Source organism: Xiphophorus hellerii, chromosome 3, assembly GCF_003331165.1.
Source record: "Xiphophorus hellerii strain 12219 chromosome 3, Xiphophorus_hellerii-4.1, whole genome shotgun sequence".
Lineage (NCBI taxonomy): Eukaryota > Metazoa > Chordata > Actinopteri > Cyprinodontiformes > Poeciliidae > Xiphophorus > Xiphophorus hellerii.
Genome location: NC_045674.1, coordinates 28,469,976 through 28,492,951, shown reverse-complemented (window position 1 = coordinate 28,492,951; position 22,976 = coordinate 28,469,976). Strand labels below are relative to the sequence as shown.

Sequence of the window (22,976 nt, the reverse complement as noted above, 5' to 3'; positions counted from 1 at the left end):
TACTGAATCGGACGTCAAAAAGGAAACCCTGGTGAAGAAGATGGAGAGCCTGGGGGAGGCTAATTGTCCAATAATGCGTTTATTTCTTTATTCAAAGTTAATTATTCATGAGCCACTTTTCTCTTACATTTCTTCCCCTTTTTTACTCCAAAGTAATAATGACATTTCAGTAAGGAAAAAGCTCCGTGAAGCATCCCCTTCATTTTGTACCCGACAACTTTCCATACATTTTAAAGAGCTTCATAAATCACTGCTGCCAGCTCAGCTCTGTGGTCAAGGTAAGAAAATCCCAGCGTGTGATTGGCTGATGCACTGAAGAGGAATGAACAGGTATGACCCTCGCCTGCTGCATCACAGACAACTGAGGGTTGGTGTGACCGTAATGGATTGGCAATATAGCAGATATAAACACTGTGGATGGGTACAGCCGGGCAAACATATTCCTCTGTTCTCTCTGATGAGTTTTCTATGTTGAGTACTGAATAATCTCTCTAAAACAAAGTGCCAGCTCTGGGGAGAGACAGAATGATGAACGAGTGCAGCGAACAAGGTTGTGAACTACTGTACATTTAAAGTATGGGCTGTTAGAAAGGAGAGAAAGTTTAACAACTGTGTAGGACAAAATGTGCTTTCCAAAACAACAGGACACAAAAGCATGTGTTACTCAAATGGACAGGAAGGATATCAACAAACTAGACCATCACACTGACAGGAAAATGAAATAGCATTTTTCTTGAAATATATATGTTTGATGGAGTGCATGTGCCACTTTAAATCTGTAGCCTACAGTTTTGGCAACAAAAGGTGAAAACAAAATCAAAGCACCAGCTAAGTGGCTGATGATGTAGTGTTGCAAAAAAATAAAATATAATAAAATCATAATAAAGCTTAATTTGCCCCTTATTCAGTCAGCAGGAAACAAGGAATTAAAGAGCTGTGGTGTGTAACTCTTTCAAAAAATATGGTTGTTTTTTCTTTACATATTTTTAAAAACTCACTATGTTGTGACAGCATAATATGTGGCAGATAATCTGTGAAAAGATCGATTTCCTCCACCTCCTGCCTGAGCTACTGTTGCTATCTAAAGAACCACAAACCAAAAATAACCAGAGCCCGGAAGAGGGTCTTAGCAGTGTTAATCAGGCTCATGTACTCGCTGCTACATGTGCTAATGGCGAATAAACAACTTACCATTACAGAACAAACTGTTTATTGGCCGTCAATAAGGCCACTATGCTAAGTAGCCTTAGCTTTTATGGCAGGCTCTGCTGATGTGTACAAGCTGTAGCATAGAAGAGAGCAAGGTGAAGGCTGTGAACAGCGCATACATGAGGGTGATTGACAGCACTAAGACCTTCCTCCTGGTGCTCAATTTTTTCCCATTTTATCAGTCATACTGTCATGACATAGAGACAGTTTTATGTAAAAAACATATTTCTTAAAGGTTACATACCCCAGCTTTAATATTGACTTTCTCTATAGTTGATATAATTATTAAATTTTTTCTTATCCTTACCAGTTGGTAACATGACGATTAATTGCTTTTTAACTAATCTGTGGTAGACTTACACAACTTTACACAAAACCAGAGTTGCAGATGGAGCTGCGTTCGAGGCAAATGATTTACGGAACTTTCCTATGCACAGGTCTATCCTGTGCCCGTTCCCACATGGCAGTGAGTTTGGGTTTGCATTTCACGTTTGCCGCTGTAGAAGCTAAAGAAAACTTTCAGTTCCAAAGAAAAACTTGAAGTTTTAGGAAATGGAAAAACCAGAACACAAACCTCGTAAAGTAGGTGCACATGTCAAACACAGCAGACATAAACAAAGTGCATTTTGGCAACGTGTAATTCATCCTGACTCGGGTACCACATTTTACTGCCTACATTTAGCCTTGCATAAAATGCCCACGGCAGCTTGCAATCAAGCTAACAGCTCTGCTCCACCAATATTCAGTATTCAATTTGGACAAGAACAGAGAAAGAGCACAAAATCTGTCCTGCTCTCTCTCTCACACACACACACACACCCACACACACCGCTACAGCAGCCATTGTGATGTGCCATTTACCTCCACCCACAGCAGGGTGACCAAGACCAGAGCTAGCATCCTGCAACCCTTCTCAAAACACTTAGGAAGTATAGCACGACGCCATGCTATTTTACTCTACAACTGAAAAATGTAACTGATTTATCATCTGTAGAATAAAAAAAACTAAGCAGGTATACAAAATGAATGAATGGATTACATTTTTGAAAAGCAAGTACCAGGCAAATGTGTCCTGTTGTAGGTAGGAATCAGAAAATTTAGTCCACGTGTGTTTAGTTTGAATTCAGTGTGAACACAGATGATTTGTAAGTGCCACAGCATTTTGTTGAAGACCAATAATGAACCAACAGTAGCTAATAGTCATGCCTCCAGCTCCCCCGGCCCACCTTAAGAGCGCCACTGCTCTGTCTAAATGAGTTTGCACTATTGTGCAAAAAGAAATGGGCAAAACCTTTGGTTTAGATGGACAAAGTACCAAAACCTTCCAGATTTTGTTTAAAAAATTTTATCACCATTGTGCATTATATAAAATCTTAGTAAAACACTTCCCAGTTTTGAGTGGCCCTGTGACAAAAAGTGAACAAGTTCAAGCTATATGAATACAGTTCACAGTCTTTGGGGCTCTACGTCTTGCATGGAGACGTGGAAGTGGGAGCAGTCCTTGGTGTGGCTGTAGTCTTGTAGCTGCAGTCGCCGATAACAACAGGAAATGTTGTTATGCTGCCAGCCATGGCAGCCATTCTGCCATGGGTTCTGCTGCCAGCCATGTTGTGAACTTCCACTGCTCTACAGGTGACTCCAGTGATAATCATTTTTGTAAGTACACCGTCTATCAAAAGAGGCGTAGCGCATTTAGTCCACGGTTCACAAAAATCATGGGATTACACTATGGTCTTGTAAGATTAAAAAGTGGGGCCCAAAAAGATTATCAGTGACCTGACATTGGCTTGCCATGATAAAACCTTTATACATTCTTCAACACAAGCAAACAGAAAAAAAAAAAACAATTGGTGAAAATCCCTGATAAGCTGGTGTGTAATGACAAGTGAGTCTGTCGGTCGGAAGGCTGTCCCAGTTTGCCTCCAGAGGTGTGTTCGCTTTTTTGCCCCAGTAATCAGAAACATCCACAGTCCAGGCCAAGTTCCAGGGCCGACGCTAGACTATGCGACCTCCTCAGCATCTGTGTAGAGAATCAACTAAGAAGACCCAGTTAGAGGAAGCCCGAGGTATATATCACAAACATCTGATTTGGATTAATGATCGCTTTTGAAACGCAAAGCCAGAAAAACGGGAATGTTTTAGGATTTTGACTCCACTATGGAGAGTGTCAATTTGCATGTTTGCATGTTCTCCATGTAGGGTTCTTCCCTGGTTGCCTTTCTTCCCATTTCAGTCCAAAAAATGAATGTCAGGTAGTGGTGGGCATTTATGGTATCGCTTATCATGTATCGTGATACATTTCTTGCCATAATAATAATTTTTATTTATTGTTTTCACAAGGAATTCCAATTAATGATGTTTAAAATACGCCGAAACGGTCCGCATTGTTGGTTTTACCATTTTCTCAACTGTTTGTTCAATCAAAGTATCAACAAAAATAATTAAAAGCAGTTGGTGTCTGCAGTTTAGTGACACAAATCACACTTTGTTATGTGACTGGTGTCCTAAAGAAGCGTTTTACAAACGGAGGTGTTTTTCACGAGCAGTATTTGTGTTTGTGGGGCTGTGATTGTGTACCATGGAGTCACAGCCCATACAGTTACCCCCAAAAAAGAAGAAATGAATAGTTCTCATCATCACTATCATTGCTATCACATCAGATAACATGTACATTCTCTCATGTATTCACATTAACAATTAACAGGTTAGCTTATCTATAGTGTAACGCTGTACTATTCAAATGCCATGATCAAATTTTCAGTTCAGCTACAGATGCTTTAAAACCCTCACATCCGGCAGACGAGAATTGCATTTTCCACAGCAAAAAAACATCTTCTGTGAAACGACTGTATAGCTGCACCATAACTTTTCCATAAGTTCCATGTTTAACTGTAAAATCGACTCTAAAACAAGAAGTAACACTAACCTTGAACAATGAAATCGTTAAATCTGAAGGTGAAGCTCGGCTCAAATCCTCACAGAAACAGACTCTATTCACAGAGGCTGCCCCAGTTCAAATCCACGGCATCCGGAGGTGCCTTCCAATCAAAATATAACCAAACTGGAACTACGTTTCATATCTGCTCACCTACATGACAAAAAATAAAATAAAATTTAAAAAAATCCAGCAGGATGAGGTGAACACATAAATGGATAATGTCTCGCAGAAATGACTCTGCCACTGTTCTGCTTCTGCTCCTAATGAAGAAGTACGATAAAACAGGAAGCCAAAAGCAATCAAGGCTCAGACGGGGATGCCTCTACTTTACGTCTGACGAAAAGATGTCAAGAAAAAAAGAGAGAGAGATGTGCTGCACAGCTCTCATCTCTGACAAGATTAAACAGTTTTGGCTCAAAAGAAATAAAGGAGAGTAAAAAAAAATCTAAAGAAACAAAAAGGTGTGGAAAAAAAAGAAAGAAAAAACAAACCTGGAGAGGACGAAGGAGGAAAGACAAAAATGTCTAAAAGAGTCTAAATAAAGCTGCGAGAGTCATTCTACTGCACTGGCATGAGTCGAGCAGTTCCGGAGTATCTGGGATGTTCCTTAAAGTGAAAGTAAGGCATTTAATTCCCTTGTTCCAGAATACGATTAAAAACTATTTAAATCCCGATCAGACGAGAAAGGTAAAAATTTCCATCACCCAAATCACAGCAGAGCAGCAACCAGGAACCAGCAACCAGCAAGCGGCTTCGCCTCTGATAGTTTGGTTTGTGCAGTCTAATCTAAAACGACACCAACACACTGCTGGATTAGGATCAATGGCACCGTTTATGATTGTGCTCCAAAGGCTTCTGGGGCAAAGAGAGAGAGAGAGGATTTTTCTGATTTGAAACCTAAGTCATGTGATCTCCATCTGGCTGGAGACTGAGAAGTGACCTTCCTTCTAATTCCCACCAACCGCATCAGTCCTCAGCGACTAAATTGGGAGTTCTGGGTTCGCTCTTAGGGAGCTTGACTTTCTATGATCCCTAAAACACATAAAGTCAATGTGATTTTTTTAAGTGCTGAATTAAACATAAAGAAGGGATACGAAGAGGCGTAAAAAGTAAAGCCTATACAGTCTACAAATGGACATACCATGACAGATTCTGTATTCTCCTAAAGGCATCATACCTGCTTTGTTTTAATCTTTTTTCAGGCATTTTTATTTTCAGGTCAGGGATTTTGTGACAGTGGACCAATGGGACCAAATGTTTTCAGTGCAAATCTGTGATTCACAGAGTCTATTTCAGCATCATGAAGTTACTTCTAGTGCTTAGAAAAATCTGCACATCCGAACACCAATAGTTGACAACCTTAAACACTGGAGAGATGCGTGTCTGATCTCTTTATTGACAGATAAACAGGTCTCTTTTTTAATCATTTTGCTGATGTTGGTGCTGCGGCAAAACAATTTCCCACATGAGATTAATAAAGGACCTCTCTATCCATCTATATTTACATGCTGTTTAATTGGAAACCCAGCGGTTTTGCAGGTCCTGGCAGAAAAATATCGTTGAGAAATAAAAATTGTTGTTAAGCTCCAGCTTCTTACCAAGATGCAACAGCTATATGCTTTTCATTCCAGCCTTTCACAATATAATTGTTGATTAATGTGCGTTAATACATTCCATCGTCCCCAATCAGGCACAGAATTCGGAAAAGGACGGACAGAGAGAAACACTTTTTTCCCCCCCCTCTGTATTTTAAAAAGCAGTATACACTCAAGCCAGATGGTGACGAGAAGAAAATCTGTCTCGCTCTTTATCAGCAGTGGTGCTCTCCACACATTAGGCCTTCATGGAAGAGATGTAGGACAAAAAAAACATTGTTGGGAGAAAGTTGTAAGATTGCCATTTTCAGTTCGTCACAAGCCATGTAAGGCCAGAAGGAGGCAGAGGACCCAAACACGGACTCATGTTAGAGTAGAACCACTTTGCTTTTATTCAAGTAATAGTACAAAGTAGGAAATTACTCTAGAGTGGGTACAAATGTATTTGGTAAAACCGCTGTAGCACCGAATAACTCATCACTTTATAAGATTATTATTTAACAAGAATATCAGACAGACAACATTATAAAGCTATGTGAAAATTGTGGCATTTTAAAGACTATAAAGAAAAGAAATTTACAGATAAATAACATGATTTTAAAAAATTACACATTTAGGCATAAGAAGCAATTTTCCAAGTCCTTTTTTTTATTATAAAAAAACAACTAAGAAGCCAATACTTGTTAGAACAATGTAAAGGTCTTCCAGTAACAATACATAATGTTTGCTGTCTCCTGTTCACCTCCAAACGGCCCAAATGGCTCGAGCAGATAACGACAGAACAACAAAGCTTGTGTACAAACAGGAAGTCTCACTTTGACATAAACTGTAGGTGTGTGTGTGTGTCTTTGTCTGCCGTATTTTAGTTTAAAATAGGTTTGTTGTTCATTCACTGGAGTTGCTTGCAGTGGTTTTACTCCAGTAAGAGTGGTGATACTTTAGAGTAATATTACTCAAGTAAAAGTAAAAAAGAACAATCCTGCAAAAAAAATGGTAAAATATTTGAAACTGTGGTAGAGCTTGACCTTCCAAAAGGACAAAAGCCTTAAACATACAGCCACAGCTACTGTGGAAAAATGTGGATTGAAGTGTATTTCTGTGTTAGGATGACTCAGTCAAAGTCCAGAAGAAGAATTGAAGCTTGCGGCTGTGACATAACAAAATGTGGAGGGTTTCCAGCAGTAAGAATACCAATGGTTAGCTGGCAAATTACGAGGCAAATATGCAGTCATGTGTTAGGCAATAAAAGCCAACAAAATGTATGGTACAAACAGATCCAAAACTGAAATATCTCAATGCACAATAAGCAGATATCCAAGCCTTTGCTAAAATACTATTCAATCATATGACCTTAGAGTCTGAAGAAATTGTCACAAAGATCAAAAAATAGCCCTGCAATAATTCACAAACAGGAGAAAAAAAACCCCTAATTATTCAACACAATCTCTTTAAAGAACATATGTAGTGGGAAAGATTCAAATAGAGACCACAGACTGCAGATGTCATGCTCTGTCTGAACCGATTACACCCTGCCGGAAAGAACAGTTCCATCCACAGCATCTCACGACAGTCCCACATGCATTTCCATTAACACTTGACGAAAAGCGAAGCAAGTAAACGGAGAGCCAGCCACATGCCTCCACGGCTGCAAACATAACAAGTAGTGCTCTGTGTGTTTACATGGTGTTGATCTGCTGCATGTGTTCTATACTGTATCATGCATACTGCACTGCCTGTAAGGCTTCCTTTTTAAGAAGAGGCACCGCTAGCACTCTATGTAGGCCAAGCCTCAGCAGAATATTAGATTAGCTACAAGTCATGACTGTTACACTGCAGCTTGCTCCTCCCCTCCCTACAGGAAAAGGTTAGAGAAGCAGAGCATGTGTACTTTTTTTGTGTGTGTCATACTGCCAAGACCAGCTATCAGAAAAAAATTTAATTGCTCAGCACAACAGGAACGTCATCAAGCAATCACCTATTTGGAGCAGAAAACAGGCAGACAGCACAGGGAATTTCTCAGCAGAACATATGCTACTGAGCTTTTATGTTTGTATACTATTACAAACATAAATATTATAATTTACTGTATAAATGAAGACATGGCGAAAGTTCTAAACTACAGGGGAATGCGGTGTGGGCGAGTGCTTTGATTAAAACAGCAACTCTTAAAAACTGACTGCTAAGATTATCGCCTTGCCGCGCTCATGAGCACAAATGGGGCCGGGTCAAAGTGGAAGTCGACTCTGCCCCCAAGAGAACTTGATTTTAAGCTGAGAATTGAGAAATGTACACACTAAAGAAGAACATCCAGGGTCAGCATGCAGCTTCAGTTATTACTGCTAGAAACTAGAGAGCAAGTGCAAAATCTGGGTGTATTGATGGACTCAGACCTGAACCTTCAGCGACATGTAAATACAATTACAAAGTCGGCCTTCTATCACCTGAAGAACATTTCCAGGATTAAAGTGCTAACGTCTCAGGAAGATCTTGAGAAACTAGTCCATGCGTTTATCTTTAGTCGCATTGATAACAGTGTCTGCCTAAAAGTCAGTCAAATAGTTGTAGCTGATCCAGAACGCCGCTGCTGGTGTTCTGAGTAAAACCAGGAAGTTAGAGCACATCACCCCAGTTCTTAAGTCACTACACTGGCTCCCTGTAGCTCAGAGAATAGACTTTAAAATCCTTGGGTTAGTTTATAAATCACGGAACGGTATAGCCCCACAATACATTAAAGATCTGCTGTTGTTGTATCAACCTTCCAGACCTCTGAGGTCTCCTGGTTCTAGCTCTGGTTCTGCTCTGTGTCCCCAGCAGCAGAACCAAACATGGAGAAGCAGCATTCAGCTTCTATGCATCACAAATCTGGAACAAACCTCCAGACAACCGCAAAACAGCCGAAACTCTAGCTGCGTTTCTATTACAAATGTGCGCAAGACTTTGTCAATATTCCTCTAAAGTAAAAAAAAACAACAACAAAAACATTTCATAATTGCAGGGTTTCCATTAAATAAGAAGTGCAATTAAAATCAATCAAATGAATAAATCTGTTCATGTGATAAGCTACTGAAAAACGTGCCGCGCAGTCATCCTCCAACTACTTCCTGTTTTCTTCTTCGTGGTTTGCGCCAGTGGCAACATCTTGTTGTTGATCACAACAAGACTCCTGTGATATGAAAAGTGTTTCCATTGCACTTTTGCTAAATAAACCAATTTCAATGTGGCCACAAAAAATAAATCCCTCCTCATCAGAGCACCAAAAGGTTTTATAAGAAAATGAAAATTTTGTAAATTGGCTTGTTTCCATTAGGTAAATTTATTTTCGTATTGTCAGATAATGCTGCTACTTAAATCAAGGCTGAAAACCAAACCTGTGTAAAGTTGACTTTGATGAATAATTACCGGAACACTGATCAACATATTTGATGACAATTATTCTTGATGATTTTGAGAAAATGTGATATTCATTTCCCATTTCATAATTGATTACTGTGTTATGCTTAAATGATGTAAAGCACTTTGACCTGCCCTGTTGCTGAGATGTGCTTTACAAAACTATTTGACTTGACATACTAGGAAAAACCATCTTCCTGTGATTGTTATGTGGACAGCATCATGTCTTTTTGTTGCTTTAAACAAATCAGCGAGTAAGGGTCTTGTTTCCACGGTTGCTTGTGAATACATCCTACTTAGATCTTCTGGTGTCTCCTGGTTACTCATGAGAGATGACTGTCTCTCTAAAACTAAGTGTCACCAAACAGCTTTCTAAATGCATGTCAGAACAATGGGTGAAACTCAACTTATACACAAATGCCACAAAATATTTTCAAACATTAAAGTACTAAAAGGCTCTTGTGTTGCATACTTAATGTTCGGTGCTCGTCAATAATCGCTCATTATCCAAAGTGTTCTCGCCAGAGAACTTGGTGAGATGCAGTCTTAATTCTAAACCAGCATATTCAAACGTGACCAGGTGATTGACTCTATTTCTACTACGAAAGTACCATCTTAATATCCTCCCATTTTATCCTCTCTTTGACAGACAAGTCCTTTCGTATACACCCAGACTCCTCCTATGCATTTCCTCTTGTTTCTGCAATGCACGCATTTTTTCCACCATTCGAAGTCAAAGCCAGTGATGCCGTGTGGCTGTCTGGCACCAAGAAAAGAAATGGAAAAGCAGCACGGCGGCCCGCAGAATCTAATCTTTGAAGCCCAGAAATAACATCTCTGAACTAATCAATGACTCTCCTGTGAAATCAGCAGAGGTTCCAGCTGACTCGGGTTCCGCCATTACCTACCTACACATCTAAATAAAACACACTCACTTCCACCCTCTCTTTCCTCTCACGTCCTCTGAGTCTGTTATAATCATCAGATAAGACTGCCGCAGAACAGTCCTGCGTGGCACTGTGCCGAGCCGTATCTTCACCAAATATACAACAAGGTCAAGCGTGAGAGGGGATGTGTGCGCTGGAGACGGACTGCTCACAACACAGAGGAACACTGAGAGGGTGTAAGACATCTGTGCACACTGGAGCAATGTTTAACAGTCCTCTAACCTTCATCACCAATAACAACGGTAAGGTGGTTTAAGCTGGAGAAAAAATAAAGAAGTTCACCACCCACCAAGACACCTTCTCAGGATTTCCACTTAGAAGTATGCACAATTTTGGCAAAAAAAAAAAAAGCCTACTAACTAGAATTGCTTAACAAGAACTTGCAATTCTTACCTACAGGAAACAGTACTGTTAGGAAAACAAGAGACCCTAATGCCACTAAGGCTACACGGATAACAGGAAGCAGTGAGATAATTTCTAATAATAGTCATTTTCTACACCTGGTAAGCCCTACCAATTTATTTTGGGATCCTTCCATTCAGGTTTTGATGGTCATGAGAGGTTTTTTTTTGTTTGTTTGTTTTGATGCAGTTTGTGCCTCATCAGCCCAGGTTCCTAAAATAACTTCAACATACGTAAAACTCTCAGCAGGTCTGCTTCTGCAGAAGCTTGTTGAAAACACCAGAACACATCATTATCATCATAACTACATGCTGCAGTGTCGGTAATTTATGTGGACTTTTAGATGATGTCGTATTGTTATGAGTTCATTCAAGTTTCAGAGTTTTACAATATAAAGTGAATCTATTTCAGTAACTCAATTCACAAAGTGAAACATATGGGATAATTCCAAACAGGCTGATGTTTTAAAGTCTTTTTCTTTGTTAAATGTGATGATTTTCCTCTTGCAGCTACAGTAGATAGATTAGACTAATAATAAAATAATGAAAAGTTTGTTTATTACCTTCTTAAATGTTGTTATTTAGAAAAAGAAAAGTTATTTTAAAGCAACATCAAGCCTTACTGGATGTATAATCTAATATATTGAGTGTGACTGTCATTACCGGCGTCACAATAAGTGGCACTAACGTTAAGGTCTATAGCATAGTTGCAAGTGAAGCATTGTTAATATATACTTTATTTTTAAATTTGTCAGAGTTAAGAGATATTTAATGCTAATTCTTGGCTAATATTTATCCAACCAGTAGGGGGCACTCACAGAAGAGCAGAGTAAAAATCTCATCATCAGTGAACATCAGTTTTGCAGCGTTGCAAAACATAATTCTTGGAATTCTGAATCCTCAGTGTTTCATTTTCTTCATGTTTAGGCCCATGTAACAAGATTTTTAATGCACATCTAGAAAAGCTGTGACAGCAGCTGGAGGTGCCGATTTAAGAGACACTCTGGTCTACATATTGTTTTCCTGCAGCACAAAAGCCAAAAAAGACAAACTGCCAATTAACTTTACCTGTAGTTGTATAAATGACATTAAATGTGGTTAATATGGTGATGGAAGAAAAATGCTGTTAGGTAATCCAGACAGCAAGGCGAGGATGGAGAACTGTACTGGAACTAGAGAGTTTATTTACATAATTGAAAGAAAGCCGAGCTGAAGAAAAAAGGGAGGGGAAAAAAAACATCTTCAAAGTCAGCTTTTTCCAGGTCTTGGCCATCCCTGGAGAACAGATCAACCGCTATCCTGAAAACTAATGAAGTAGTATACACCAGAAATGGACTGAATATTACATACGCTTTTATTTATAATAAAACAGCAAATTGAATGAATGAATGAATGAATGAATGTAAAGCCAGTAATGTATCAAAAAGCTGAAATACTAGAATATCATGTCTCTAGAGTGGTTTGTTACGCAGTTGTTCTGATTTGTATCATAAATGCTCAGTTTTAATTTTCCATGTTGTTTTATATTTTAATTTTATTTTTACAGACTTGCCCTGGATATGAATTAGATAACAACAAACAAAATGGTAGCAGACGTTTAGAAGTTTGTCAAGTATCTCATGACAGAATGAAACACGTACACAATTTAAGATTGTCTGACCACTGTGTGAATCACATTACTTTACATTAATGTAACATTGTTGTGTATTACAATATTTTAGCTATTTGATTAATTTGTTTGTTACTGGAACACAGACGCTGTACACCATTTAAAAAAGGAAAGATCTTTGTAAGTTCAAAATAATTTTTGGACTTTCTGTTTTCTGAGTGAAGTGGTTATTCTGAACACATGAGCAGCTTGTAGAAAGAAAAGAAAACAATACATTTCTACACCAAACTTCTACAATGTCGCTGCTTAGGAGCAATTCAACAAAGAAAGCAAATCATTCCCTGACAAGCCACAATCATCATGCTAACAATAAACTACGACACAAAAGGCAAAGAAAAACGTACCACTGCTGTAAGATATTTAACGAGCACACACACACCAACAACGAAAAGCAAAACACCATCCATAGGACATAAACATTAATATTATGATACGATTTAAGGTCACACACTTATCCATCTATAAATATGCCTGTTCAACCTCTAAGGAAACCATTCTTGCTCCAGAAACATCAAAGGAGTCTTAAAGTTAAAGGGGCAGTATTACGGTAAGTCAAATCGACTTTTTGAGCTTTACATCATGTTGTAATGTTATTCCCCCATCAAAAACATACCTGGAATGTTGCCTTGATTCTTTAATACATGTTTAAGATTTCTTTTAATCTCCTGTGGCAATTGAGATGCAGCTCCTCCTCGGAACTGCAGTTTCCAAGCTTCTGCCTCACAGAGCAGCCCTCTCCCAGTCAGCTCCTTCAGACTAGCCAGCAGCAATTAGCAAACACCTGGTGGAACTGCACATCTGCTGAGCTCACTATACAAGCTATTTCTCCGTGAAACGATGGTAAAAACCCTTGTTAAAGGGTTAATAGAGGAGCCATGTTGCGATGACTTCCTGGAGGTGGCTTTTCCGAAAGAGCAGGAGTTTTTAAAGAGTCAGAGGCCCAATTTCAAGGCATTAAATTACAAATTCAAATTTCTTTTAAGTCAAATTTGATGTACATTACATTTTACAATAACTGAAGGTAAACGTTAACTTGATAGTGTCTTTATGTGCCTATAAAACATAATACTGCACCTTTAATAATCATGGTCAGACTTACCGTTCTGCTGATAAGTCTTTATGTTTCCCTTCCTGAATTTCTGTCATCTTCATCCTTGCTCACTATTGAGGATACCCTGTCTGAAGAGTGTCTTCTACATGTATTTACACTCTCTTAACTTTATCACCATTCACCACATTGCAAGTACAAAACTTTAGTGTCTTTCATTGGTAATTTATGTATTTGACCTACATTAGAGAATTACTAGGGCATGATTATAAAGTAGACTGAAAATAATGCATGGGTTTCAAACCTTTTAGAAGTAAAAATCTGGAAAGCCTGGAGTAACTTTTTTTACCCCAAGAGCCAATCTTTGCTGAAATTGCAGCTGCATATTATTTGGAGCAGCTACATATCCACCTGTTTTACACATTTAGAGACTTGGCAAAAATGTCATACTGCTTTGCAAAACAGCTGAAACCTTGTGGCAGAGTATCGGGATAAAAGACAAAACGACTAGCCACAAAGAAGTAAACTTTAGCCAACACACTACATTTCTGAGATCATTTTCACATAAAAAACAGCCACATCAGATTCCTAATACAGGCTAAAAAGCTGCATTTTGACCTTTACTCAAAACATCTTTAATATTTTCTGAATCCCTTACATTGTTTTTAGTAAACTCTAAACTGGCTTTTTTCCAACAATGCTTTTCTTCTTGTCAGTCCTCCACAAAGGTTATATACACAACCATAATTAATAGTTGTCCGGTCAACATATTCTCCAGCCTGAGCCATGGATCTCTGCAGCTCCTCCAGAATTAAAATTTGCGTCTGTGGTGATTTTCTGATTTATGCCATGTGGGGTATTATGCCAGGTCTTCTTTTTGGAAAGTGAAAATAATTGAGACGTTTGCAGCTTGGAGCTGTGTTTTATTGACTAACCCCGCATTAAACTTGCTCGGTGGTCTGCTTCTCAGTCTTTATGCTGCATTTGAAAACCATTAATAGTTCAACTTCCTCTCTCTAATCCTGTGTTCTGATGGTCTGACGCTCAATCGGAGATTCTAAAGTGATTTTATGTGAGAACTAAAGCACATCGGTACATTTGCTTCTTTCTTTTGTCCATATATACATCTCTCTGTCTCTATTCCTTCTCTCTCTCTCTTTCTCTCTCACATGCAATCATAACCATTCCCGTCTCTGAGACACCAAAGCAATAAACCTGAGCCTCCAATCTTCCAGCGCACACCTCCCCTGGTGAGGACAAAACCAATAATGGGCTGGCTTAATTACAGCTGCTGAGTTTCACCACCAGCCAGGTATAAACACCGAGGGGGTGCTGAGCGTGGGCCAGGTAGGACGGGGTGCTAAGCAGAGGTGAAGGGCTGCTGAAGAACTATTGGGGGTTACGGTCTCGGTTTGGCGACCCACACCAAACCGAAATCCTTGAAATCCTCAAGACGTTACTTTTGTAAGCAGTTTTCAAAGGCAGTGAAAAAAGACGAGGTGGAGGCCTTGAGGCTGGCGGTGAACGTGCAGGCAGAAATAAGGCGGGTATAATGTCCTACTCTCCCTAAACTGCTGCAGCTAAGGGGCCCTTCAGCCAGGCATTTAACTCTCAGTAGCTACAGGGGAGCAGCTTAGTCAGCTTGATTTTGCATCCACAAGGTTTTAATATGTAGCAGTGGGAAAGTATAGCAGGCCAACAGTAGAGCATAGAATATACGCACAGTCCATAAGAATACAGTAGAAGGCTCGAAAACAAAGTAGTAGTAAACGGTTTGTGCAGTAAACATGTTGCTGTTAGCGGTGTAGCGGTGTGAAAATGTAGCAGCAGTCACATACCGACCCTCTCTGTCACATAGAGAGGGTGGTCTGCATTACATCACATATAAGGTTTTGTTTTTGGTCTCAGCGACTTCAAAATTTGCCAAATTGTCGTGACATTTTTAGCACGGTGATGCTGATTCTAAGAGGAACGGAATCCGACAACGCTGTCTATTGCACAGGATATGTTTTATGTCCTTATTGCCGTCTGCAGAGCCTCACCCACCGTGCACCTAAAATTAAGATTGTTAGTAGTGTTTTTACAAGCAGCAATTTGCAACGTTATTTGTGTATTTGCAGCTTTTAGATGGTAAGAAGATTAACATTCATGTATAACATATAAGCTTAGTAAAATGCAATCAAATATCTCATTATGGAGAAGGTAATCATTAGCATCCATGGAGAACATGTCCCACATCAGGTAGCCTACAACATACCAAACCTCTGGAGGGCATCTAGACTTTCGTACGCTTTCAAGTCTCCTCCAGTGTAAGTGGAAACACTATTTATGACAGAATAAACCATGTGCCGTGAATTCAGGCAAAGTTGGCGATTTGACAAATCAACAAACCCATCGAGCTGGAGAAGATATGGGTCGGTTTCGGAGCTAGCTACTTCCAACTTCTGTTAACACCACTGTCTATGTGCCCCAACTAGGTGTGCTACATCCACAGACAAATTAGCTTGACTTGAACAAGTAGAAGCCATGGCTGTGCTAGCCACCAATAGCCGTTGCTCCTTTCAATACTCCTTGTCCTTCACTTCCGACATCATAGCGCCTCAATGTGATTAAGTGACGTGGTTGCAAAGGGTCAGTAAGCAAACACCTTAACTAGAATGACGGTGGTCTAAGAAATCTGACAATCAAGACCCTTTTGAAGACAGCTCACCTCTGGCTAACTGTTAGCTTGCTTGGGATTAGTCACTAGGCAGCTGGAGACAGAAGAGAGGACAAGGAGTTACAGACCTTGTCCTACAGTTATAAGTCAAAAATGAAGCTTACCCTATAGCTATTTTTGTTAAATAAATTATGCCCACTTTACTTTCACTAATTTCTGCTTGTGTCTACATGGAAACATCTGCGATATCACAGTGGATGATATCGCAGACATATTAGACAATCAAAAAACACAGAGTTTTTCCTTGTTATTCACCGAATATGATTTTAATTATAACTTCTTTTTGAAGACATAATGCTAACAATTGATGGTAATCATTAAAACCGGTAGTTGACATATTCCTAGAGGATATTACGATATAGGTTCCCAAAGTTAAAGTGTTCAAAGTGAAACAGTAACGGGAAGGAAAGTAATTAAGTTCCTGAATCCAACTAGATCTGAAATCTGATTTCTCTTCCTTCTCGTTTTATTTTTTCCCCCTTCACACTTGTTTCCTCCTCTTCTCTACCCTAATTATATGTCATAAGAACATGACTAAGGGAGCTGCAGAGGTTTGGCAAGCTGCAGTCCACAGCCTCTTGCTTGTCTTCATCTCAGTCGCCACGGTAACTGATGCTGGGATGTTCTTGTCTCTTCCTGGTACTTTTGTCTTAAATTCCGCTTGGTCCCTGCTCAAGTCAAATCCAAAAATCAGAATGGAAAAAGTGCGTCTAAGATGTGCGTACCGATAAGCTTGACAGAGAGATAGAAACTAACAAAACCCATATTTGAGAACTGCTATGTTAACATGTAGTTTTAATTCTATAATTCATTATATTACAGAAAAACACAGAGATATTACACTTCAAGGCACTGTGTTTTCGCTCCAAGTCCTAGAGTGAGAGTCCAAGTCCTGCAAACAAGACTATATTTGAAATACGGATTCTCATAAATCAAATTTGGTTTTATATCATATGCAAAATACGAAGCGGTAATACTTTCTATATATTTTGCATGTCAGCTGAATCTAATAAACTTACAAAAGTTTTTAAATCTGCTCTAGAAAACTCATCAAAAACAAATCATCTCTTTCATATGCTACACAGTGATGTCAAAGAACAGTCAGGTTTTCTGTGAAGGCATTTGAAATGTGCATTCAACTTGCTGCAGCACACGGGAATGCTCTGGGTGCGTGTGTGTGTGGGAGTGTGCATGCGTGTGTATACAGGAGGAAAGAGGCAAATTCGGCTGTAGTTTAAATGTAGTGACCACTCATATCTAAACCGTTGGAACCTTCTAAGAACAGATCCCCACACCCCATTAGGACCTCCGCAGACGCACGCATGCATAATACATGGCAGCTGGATCTGAAAAGGCACAGCCCATTAGAAGGTTTCTGCCTGGGTAAGAAAGAAACAGAGAGACAGGGGGAGATAAAAAAAAAAAAACAGACTAACCTTCAAACAGTCAAGGCTGAGCTGGGAGCAACATCTGTAAGGATGACACTCCGATCAGATTTACCAAGTTCTGTTGTTGTGTCATTGTGAGTGACGTTTCACGGTTCAAAGAAGTAAAACCAGCAGACAAGCAAACAGAAAGTGTGGATAGGCTGCCTTAGTAATAATAGAACATTTACATTGGGAGGTGTTCAAACTTAAGGACATTGAAGAGATAAAAAAAAAAGCTACTGATGGAGAATAAGTTCAATCCAATCAGTCAGATGTGATGATTGCTGGATCACGGTTTCCAGGCACACAGCCCCTCCCCGTTCCACCCTTCCAGTGCCTGAGTGTTCTGGCCATGTAATGTGAGGTGGCAGAGAGCCCAGCAGTGCTGTAAATTATTTCTGACAGTAGGGTGGGGGACAAGAGGGAGAGACTTGCAGTCCCAAGAGACAGACGACAGGGAACGGTGCGGCGATATGGGAATCAATACCAGGAGAGAAAAGAAACTGTGGCCACATGACAGAGGAACGCACGTTTGCGAGTTTTTTGTCTACTGGATTTATGGCAAGATTCAAAATCTCACGTTTTATTCTGACTCTTGACCAGTAGCCTAGTTCCAGCATTTTCTCTTACAGTAATACTAAGCTATGGTCGCACTGAAATTCCATGTTTAAAACGAACTAAGCGACGCCGTATGTGTTTTAGTAATGCCGGACAAGGCCCTCTGCTCGCCTGGTTCCGACTTGACAAATGCACAAGCTGAGTGAAAACCTTCCAAGATTTAAAGCTATGTCAGCAGAATCATGATTTAAAGCCAATCGCAGCATTTCTGCCATTTTTACTCTGAGCCAGTAAAGACGTCACGCACGCAGCAGCGGTCCGCGCACGCCTCAGACAGTAGTGCCTTTTTTCTTGTTAGCTTGTGAGCACTTCATCAAAGTTGCTGAATGTAAAAATACAACAGTAAAAAAAATAAAATAAAGTTAAAATAAACAGTACGTTTAACTGGAAAGGGGTCCCATTGGCTAAAATTCCACTTGGGGCCTCAAACACCTCGGGGTCGGCCCTGCAGCTGCTGGAGATGAGTAGGTGGTGGGCCTTTTTGCTTGTTAATCGTATCAGAAAGTTTAGTGCATTGTGAGAGACTAGAGCAGGGGCGTGGGAGAGAGTAGCAGAGGGCTGTACATTCACTTGTTTTAGGATCCTGACTCTTAATACCCCCCCCCCCCCCCCCCCCAATCATCCCCTCATGTTCTCCTCTGAGGCAAAGCAGCAGCAGCATCAGCAGCAGCAGCGGCAGCAACGGGGGCACACGGGGCTGCTGCAGCAGCGATGCGTTGGGCTGTACTCGCTCAACCAACAGCAGATTTAGAACCGGATATTTCCACAGTCTACCTCAACGAATCATTTTCAACTATGGCTCCTTCTTTTCCCTTCCTTTTCCTTCTCTTTATCCTCCAACAAGTCAATCAACAAACAAAAAAAAAAACAACAAAAAAAAAAACCTGAGCACAGCCCACCGCGGAAAGTGGTAGATCGCTCCCCGTCATCCAGCCGGGAAATATCTGCAGCAGCAGCAGCAGCAGCAACAGTACTACCGCTGTAAGGTTGCTGTTACGCAGGCTGGATGCGATCGATAAACGCAACAAACCCCCCCCTCCTCCTCCACCACCACCTTCCCCCCCCGCCCCCCAAACACCAAATAGCTGCTCGTCTTGCCATACCAAACGAGGGGGAAGCCCTTCCTCATAAATCTGGGCATTTCTTTACAAAGGAATCACTCACCCGATGTTGCCCAGCGCCTGCTCGAAAAGCTCCGTTTGCAGGATGTTCTGAGGTGCGGAGAAAGCCCCGTTGAAATGTGATAAAACCGAGCTACAGAACTGACGCAATGTCTCAAACTGCATTTTCCCCCTCCGTTTTCTTTATATCCTTTGGAAGGTGATCACCCTTTTTTCCCCCCCTCTCTCAGCACCACTTCATCCCAAAGCCGAGCCCCCCCCCCCAGCCACCCACCCCAGCCCTCTACCTCCACCTCCTCCTCCACGTTAACTCATCCGCTTTTTTTCTTCAGTGTTTTAGTTATTATCTCCAGGGGCGCGTGGAACGCAGAAAGACAGAGAAAAAAAAAAAAAAAAACACCGATCAAGTTCCATATTTCTCCTGCCGCTCCCGGTGGGAAAGTGTCCTTAAATGAGACGCAGTCGAGCTGGGGATCCTTCGGTCATAAATGGTTCAGGTCTCGAAAGAAATAAAGAGGTAGTTCCAATAATGCCGGTAAAAAAAAAAAAAAGAAAAAGAAAAGAAAGAAAGAAGGAAGACAGAAAGAAAGAAAAGAGAAAGCCGTCTGTTCTTTTCGCGGCGGTGAAAATCACATCTCGGTGTGCAGAGACAGGGGGGTAAAGGAGCGGCCAGAGTGGGAAAGAAGAGGCGGGCGGAGTAGCCTGTCCTACAGGGCAAGCGGCAGCGTCCCTTACCGGCGGTCGGATCAGCTGCTGTCTCGTATTCAACTCATATTTCCCGTAGCTTTGTGAAGAGCGGGGCTTCATACACACGCACACGCTCGCGCACGCAAACACGAAGCGGTCCCACGAACACGCGAACCAGAAGTGACAGGCTATGCAGCTCTATCGTGCGCGCGGCAGAGGATAACTCAGTGCAACGCGGCAGGGCGATACTGTCGTCAGAGTTTTTATATATAGACTACCATATATGGCTCCATACCATCAGCTCTGCATCAGTAATGAAGTTGGGCTTTGTGTGAGGAGACGGTATGCACAAAAGTAGGGCTCTCTTGACCTTATTCTTTTATTTTATTTTTTTTAAGGAACTTAAATCAACGAACCCCACAGACAAATTTTTTTACATAGACATAATGTATTTCATGAGGTTAAAACGGAATAGACACTTGAGTATGCCTGAAATTATATAGAATCATCTTTAAAAAAAAATAATAATAATTCAAACTATGTAAATAAGTTCTGTTAACACACAAAAAGCATTTTTCTAAAAAAATATATAGTTGTTGAAGCTAATTTAATTCACACACCATATGCACGCAGTCAGTGCGTTCATCACGGGAGTGGCTATCACAATGTTGTTGGAGAAAAGGGGAGGGTATTATGCAAAATCGACTTTTTGAACTTTATGTCATGTTATAATGTTATTCCCTCATCAAACACACACCCAGAGTGTTGCTTTGATTCATTCATGAATGTTTCAGAAACCTCCAGACTAGCAGCAGCAGCAGTTAGCAAACACCTGGTGAAACTCTGGTCTGCTGAGCTCCTAAGAGTGATTGTAAGCAGCGCCATTGTTGTGATGACGAACTGAAGGGGGCGTGTCGGAAAGCGTAGGAGCTTCTTAAAGTGACAGAGGTCAATTTCAAGGCGTTAAACATGGCTATGATGCAAAGTCAAATTTCTTTTAAGTTGTGTTTGACCTATACAGCATTTTCATAACAACTGAAGGTAACATACTTAACTTCTTTAAGTATTTAAAAAAATGTTGTTCTATCCAATGGTACCAGAGAGCAGCAACCAACCTTAAACCTAAAAGAATTAACATAGAATTTTAGCTACAATTATAACGGATGTGGTGGGGAAGACAACCAGAACAGCAAGCATGGAGGGACATATGCTAACCTTTGATGACAAAATCATTGGAATAACTAAAATGAAAACAAAAATTCTATTTACAGTCCTAACAATTCAAATAACGCTTTTACATAGTCTGCCACATTGTTTATTATTGTATCGTCGTCAAGAAAATCAAAGGTCAAAAACATAATTTGTTCAAAAACCAGAACCTTTGGAAACAACCTGTTTCCAAACAACCTGATGGCATCATTTTTTGCAGAGGTATTACACTCATTTTGGCTTTTTTTTAATGAAAATATGTGTGACTCCTTGTGCGAATTACAACATGTTATTAGGAAATGCAGAGAAGAGAGTCTTAAAATGGTGACAGAGCTGAAATAAAACGACTAGAACAAGTTTGAATTGAGCTAAAACCAATAGTTGAAGGAAATCACCAAAAACAAAATACTTTTAGAAGTTTTAGAAGCTTTAGTTTTGCTGAAGATAGAGATATCTTATCCTCAAACATTCAGCGATAATTTCAGCAGTTATTTATAAAAAAAAAAAGCGTTCAGCCCTCCTTCACAGACAACTTCACAGTCAAATATAGCCAAAATGATTCCTGTGCTCTACCACTTGCGTCTGTGTTTCTGAGAACTTTAATTAAGCCTTCTAATGACTGCAGCTCGAGTTGGGCTACAAATCATCCCTCAAACTACGTGAACCCAGTTAAAAGTTTTGGAGTTTGTCATACTTTTACAGTGCAGGTGAGATGGATTTGACTTGTCTGGAAAATGTGCCACTATTTGACGATCGCTGTCATGAATCACACGACTGCAGATGTTGTGTTACTGTAGATTCCAAAATGAGTTGCTTTTATTCAATCCTACCGTAACGCAACCCGTTACTGCACTTCTTTTAGAGGTTCAGATTTTCTATTATCTTATCTGTGCGGTCGCAGATCACAGCAAAACATATAAAATAAACATTTGATTTTTGTTCCATGAGAAGAAAGACAAAGACACTCCTTCTCTGATTAGTTTGGTTTAATGTACAAATGTAAGCTAAGCTAAGTTTTGTGATCATTTCTATCTTTTTGCACTGGATGTTGCCTTTGACTGGGCCAAGATTTTGAATTTCAAGAAGTCCTCCAGTGATTAGGTGAGGAATAATCGCCGTTTGAAGAGTCTCGGCCACGTTGTCGTGCTAAATCTGTGTGCTCATTTTAAATGACACCGCCGAGAACAGGACAAATTAGGGGTCTTCCCAGGTTAGTTCTTCACATAAATAGTCTGTCAGAGTCTCTCCTCCCTTCTTTAGCAGAGCAGACCCCCTGAATTAATTTATATATTGTTTAAGATTAATGAAAGTGGGCTCCGATGCCTATGCAGTGGGAGTTCTATTTATGGAGCTTCTGCTATCCATCACCGGGCATTATCCTGTAAATTTTCAGACATCCAGCTTCCTGTTCCCTGCTAGTGCAAATGTAAGCAACATCGGTGCCAGGTTTTCTCACTGGAAACAGTTCCACTCCTGCAACCGTACTATCAATTAATATGCAGTAGCCAGGGTTTAGACCAAGTCGCGTTTAGCGGTCTGAGTCACTCCCTGCGTCTCTCTCTCTCTGACTGATGCTTCACGTCTGGAGCAGCAAAAAAAAAAATCAGAGAAAAAGGGAAACCGGACAAAACGAAATTAGATCACCGAAGCAAAAACTATTCATGAAGAAAGACAAGACGACGAGAGATTGCTCGTAGATATTTCTGTGTGTATACAGATTCAAAATATAAGCTTCTCCTTAAAAAAAAAAACAGTAGAAGGCCCTCAGTGGGCATAAATTTAACTACAGTACAGCACACAACAATCAAGAAAGGCAAAGCAGAATCCCAAGTGCAGCATGTTTGTGCTCTCAGCATCTGAGTGTTTTACTCATTCACTGAATGAGGCAAAAGGAACAACAATCTTCTACATTTTCCCTACCTGAGAATTGCTTTTTTTAAATTATTTTTTTATGTTCCCTTAATTCCAAAGCAATGACATTTTGCTTTGAAAAGTATG

The 22,976-nt window shown here is 40.2% G+C and overlaps 1 protein-coding gene across 32 annotated transcripts in view; it reads right to left on the bottom strand.

The window, feature by feature from the left end:
* The window catches only part of rims2a (regulating synaptic membrane exocytosis 2a), a 159,749-nt gene that overhangs the window by 86,003 nt on the left and 50,770 nt on the right, over positions 1-22,976 (bottom strand). For 2 of the 32 annotated variants that reach the window (XM_032557753.1, XM_032557754.1), the window contains exon 1: positions 19,126-19,288. The exons of 28 other annotated variants lie outside the window; for them this stretch is intronic. In XM_032557753.1, the coding sequence (XP_032413644.1) occupies positions 19,126-19,247 (122 nt within the window). In that variant the 5' untranslated portion in view covers positions 19,248-19,288. Of the gene's footprint in view, positions 1-19,125; positions 19,289-22,976 lie in introns of those variants that run through there. 2 more of the 32 variants (XM_032557755.1, XM_032557756.1) reach the window with 1 other exon arrangement.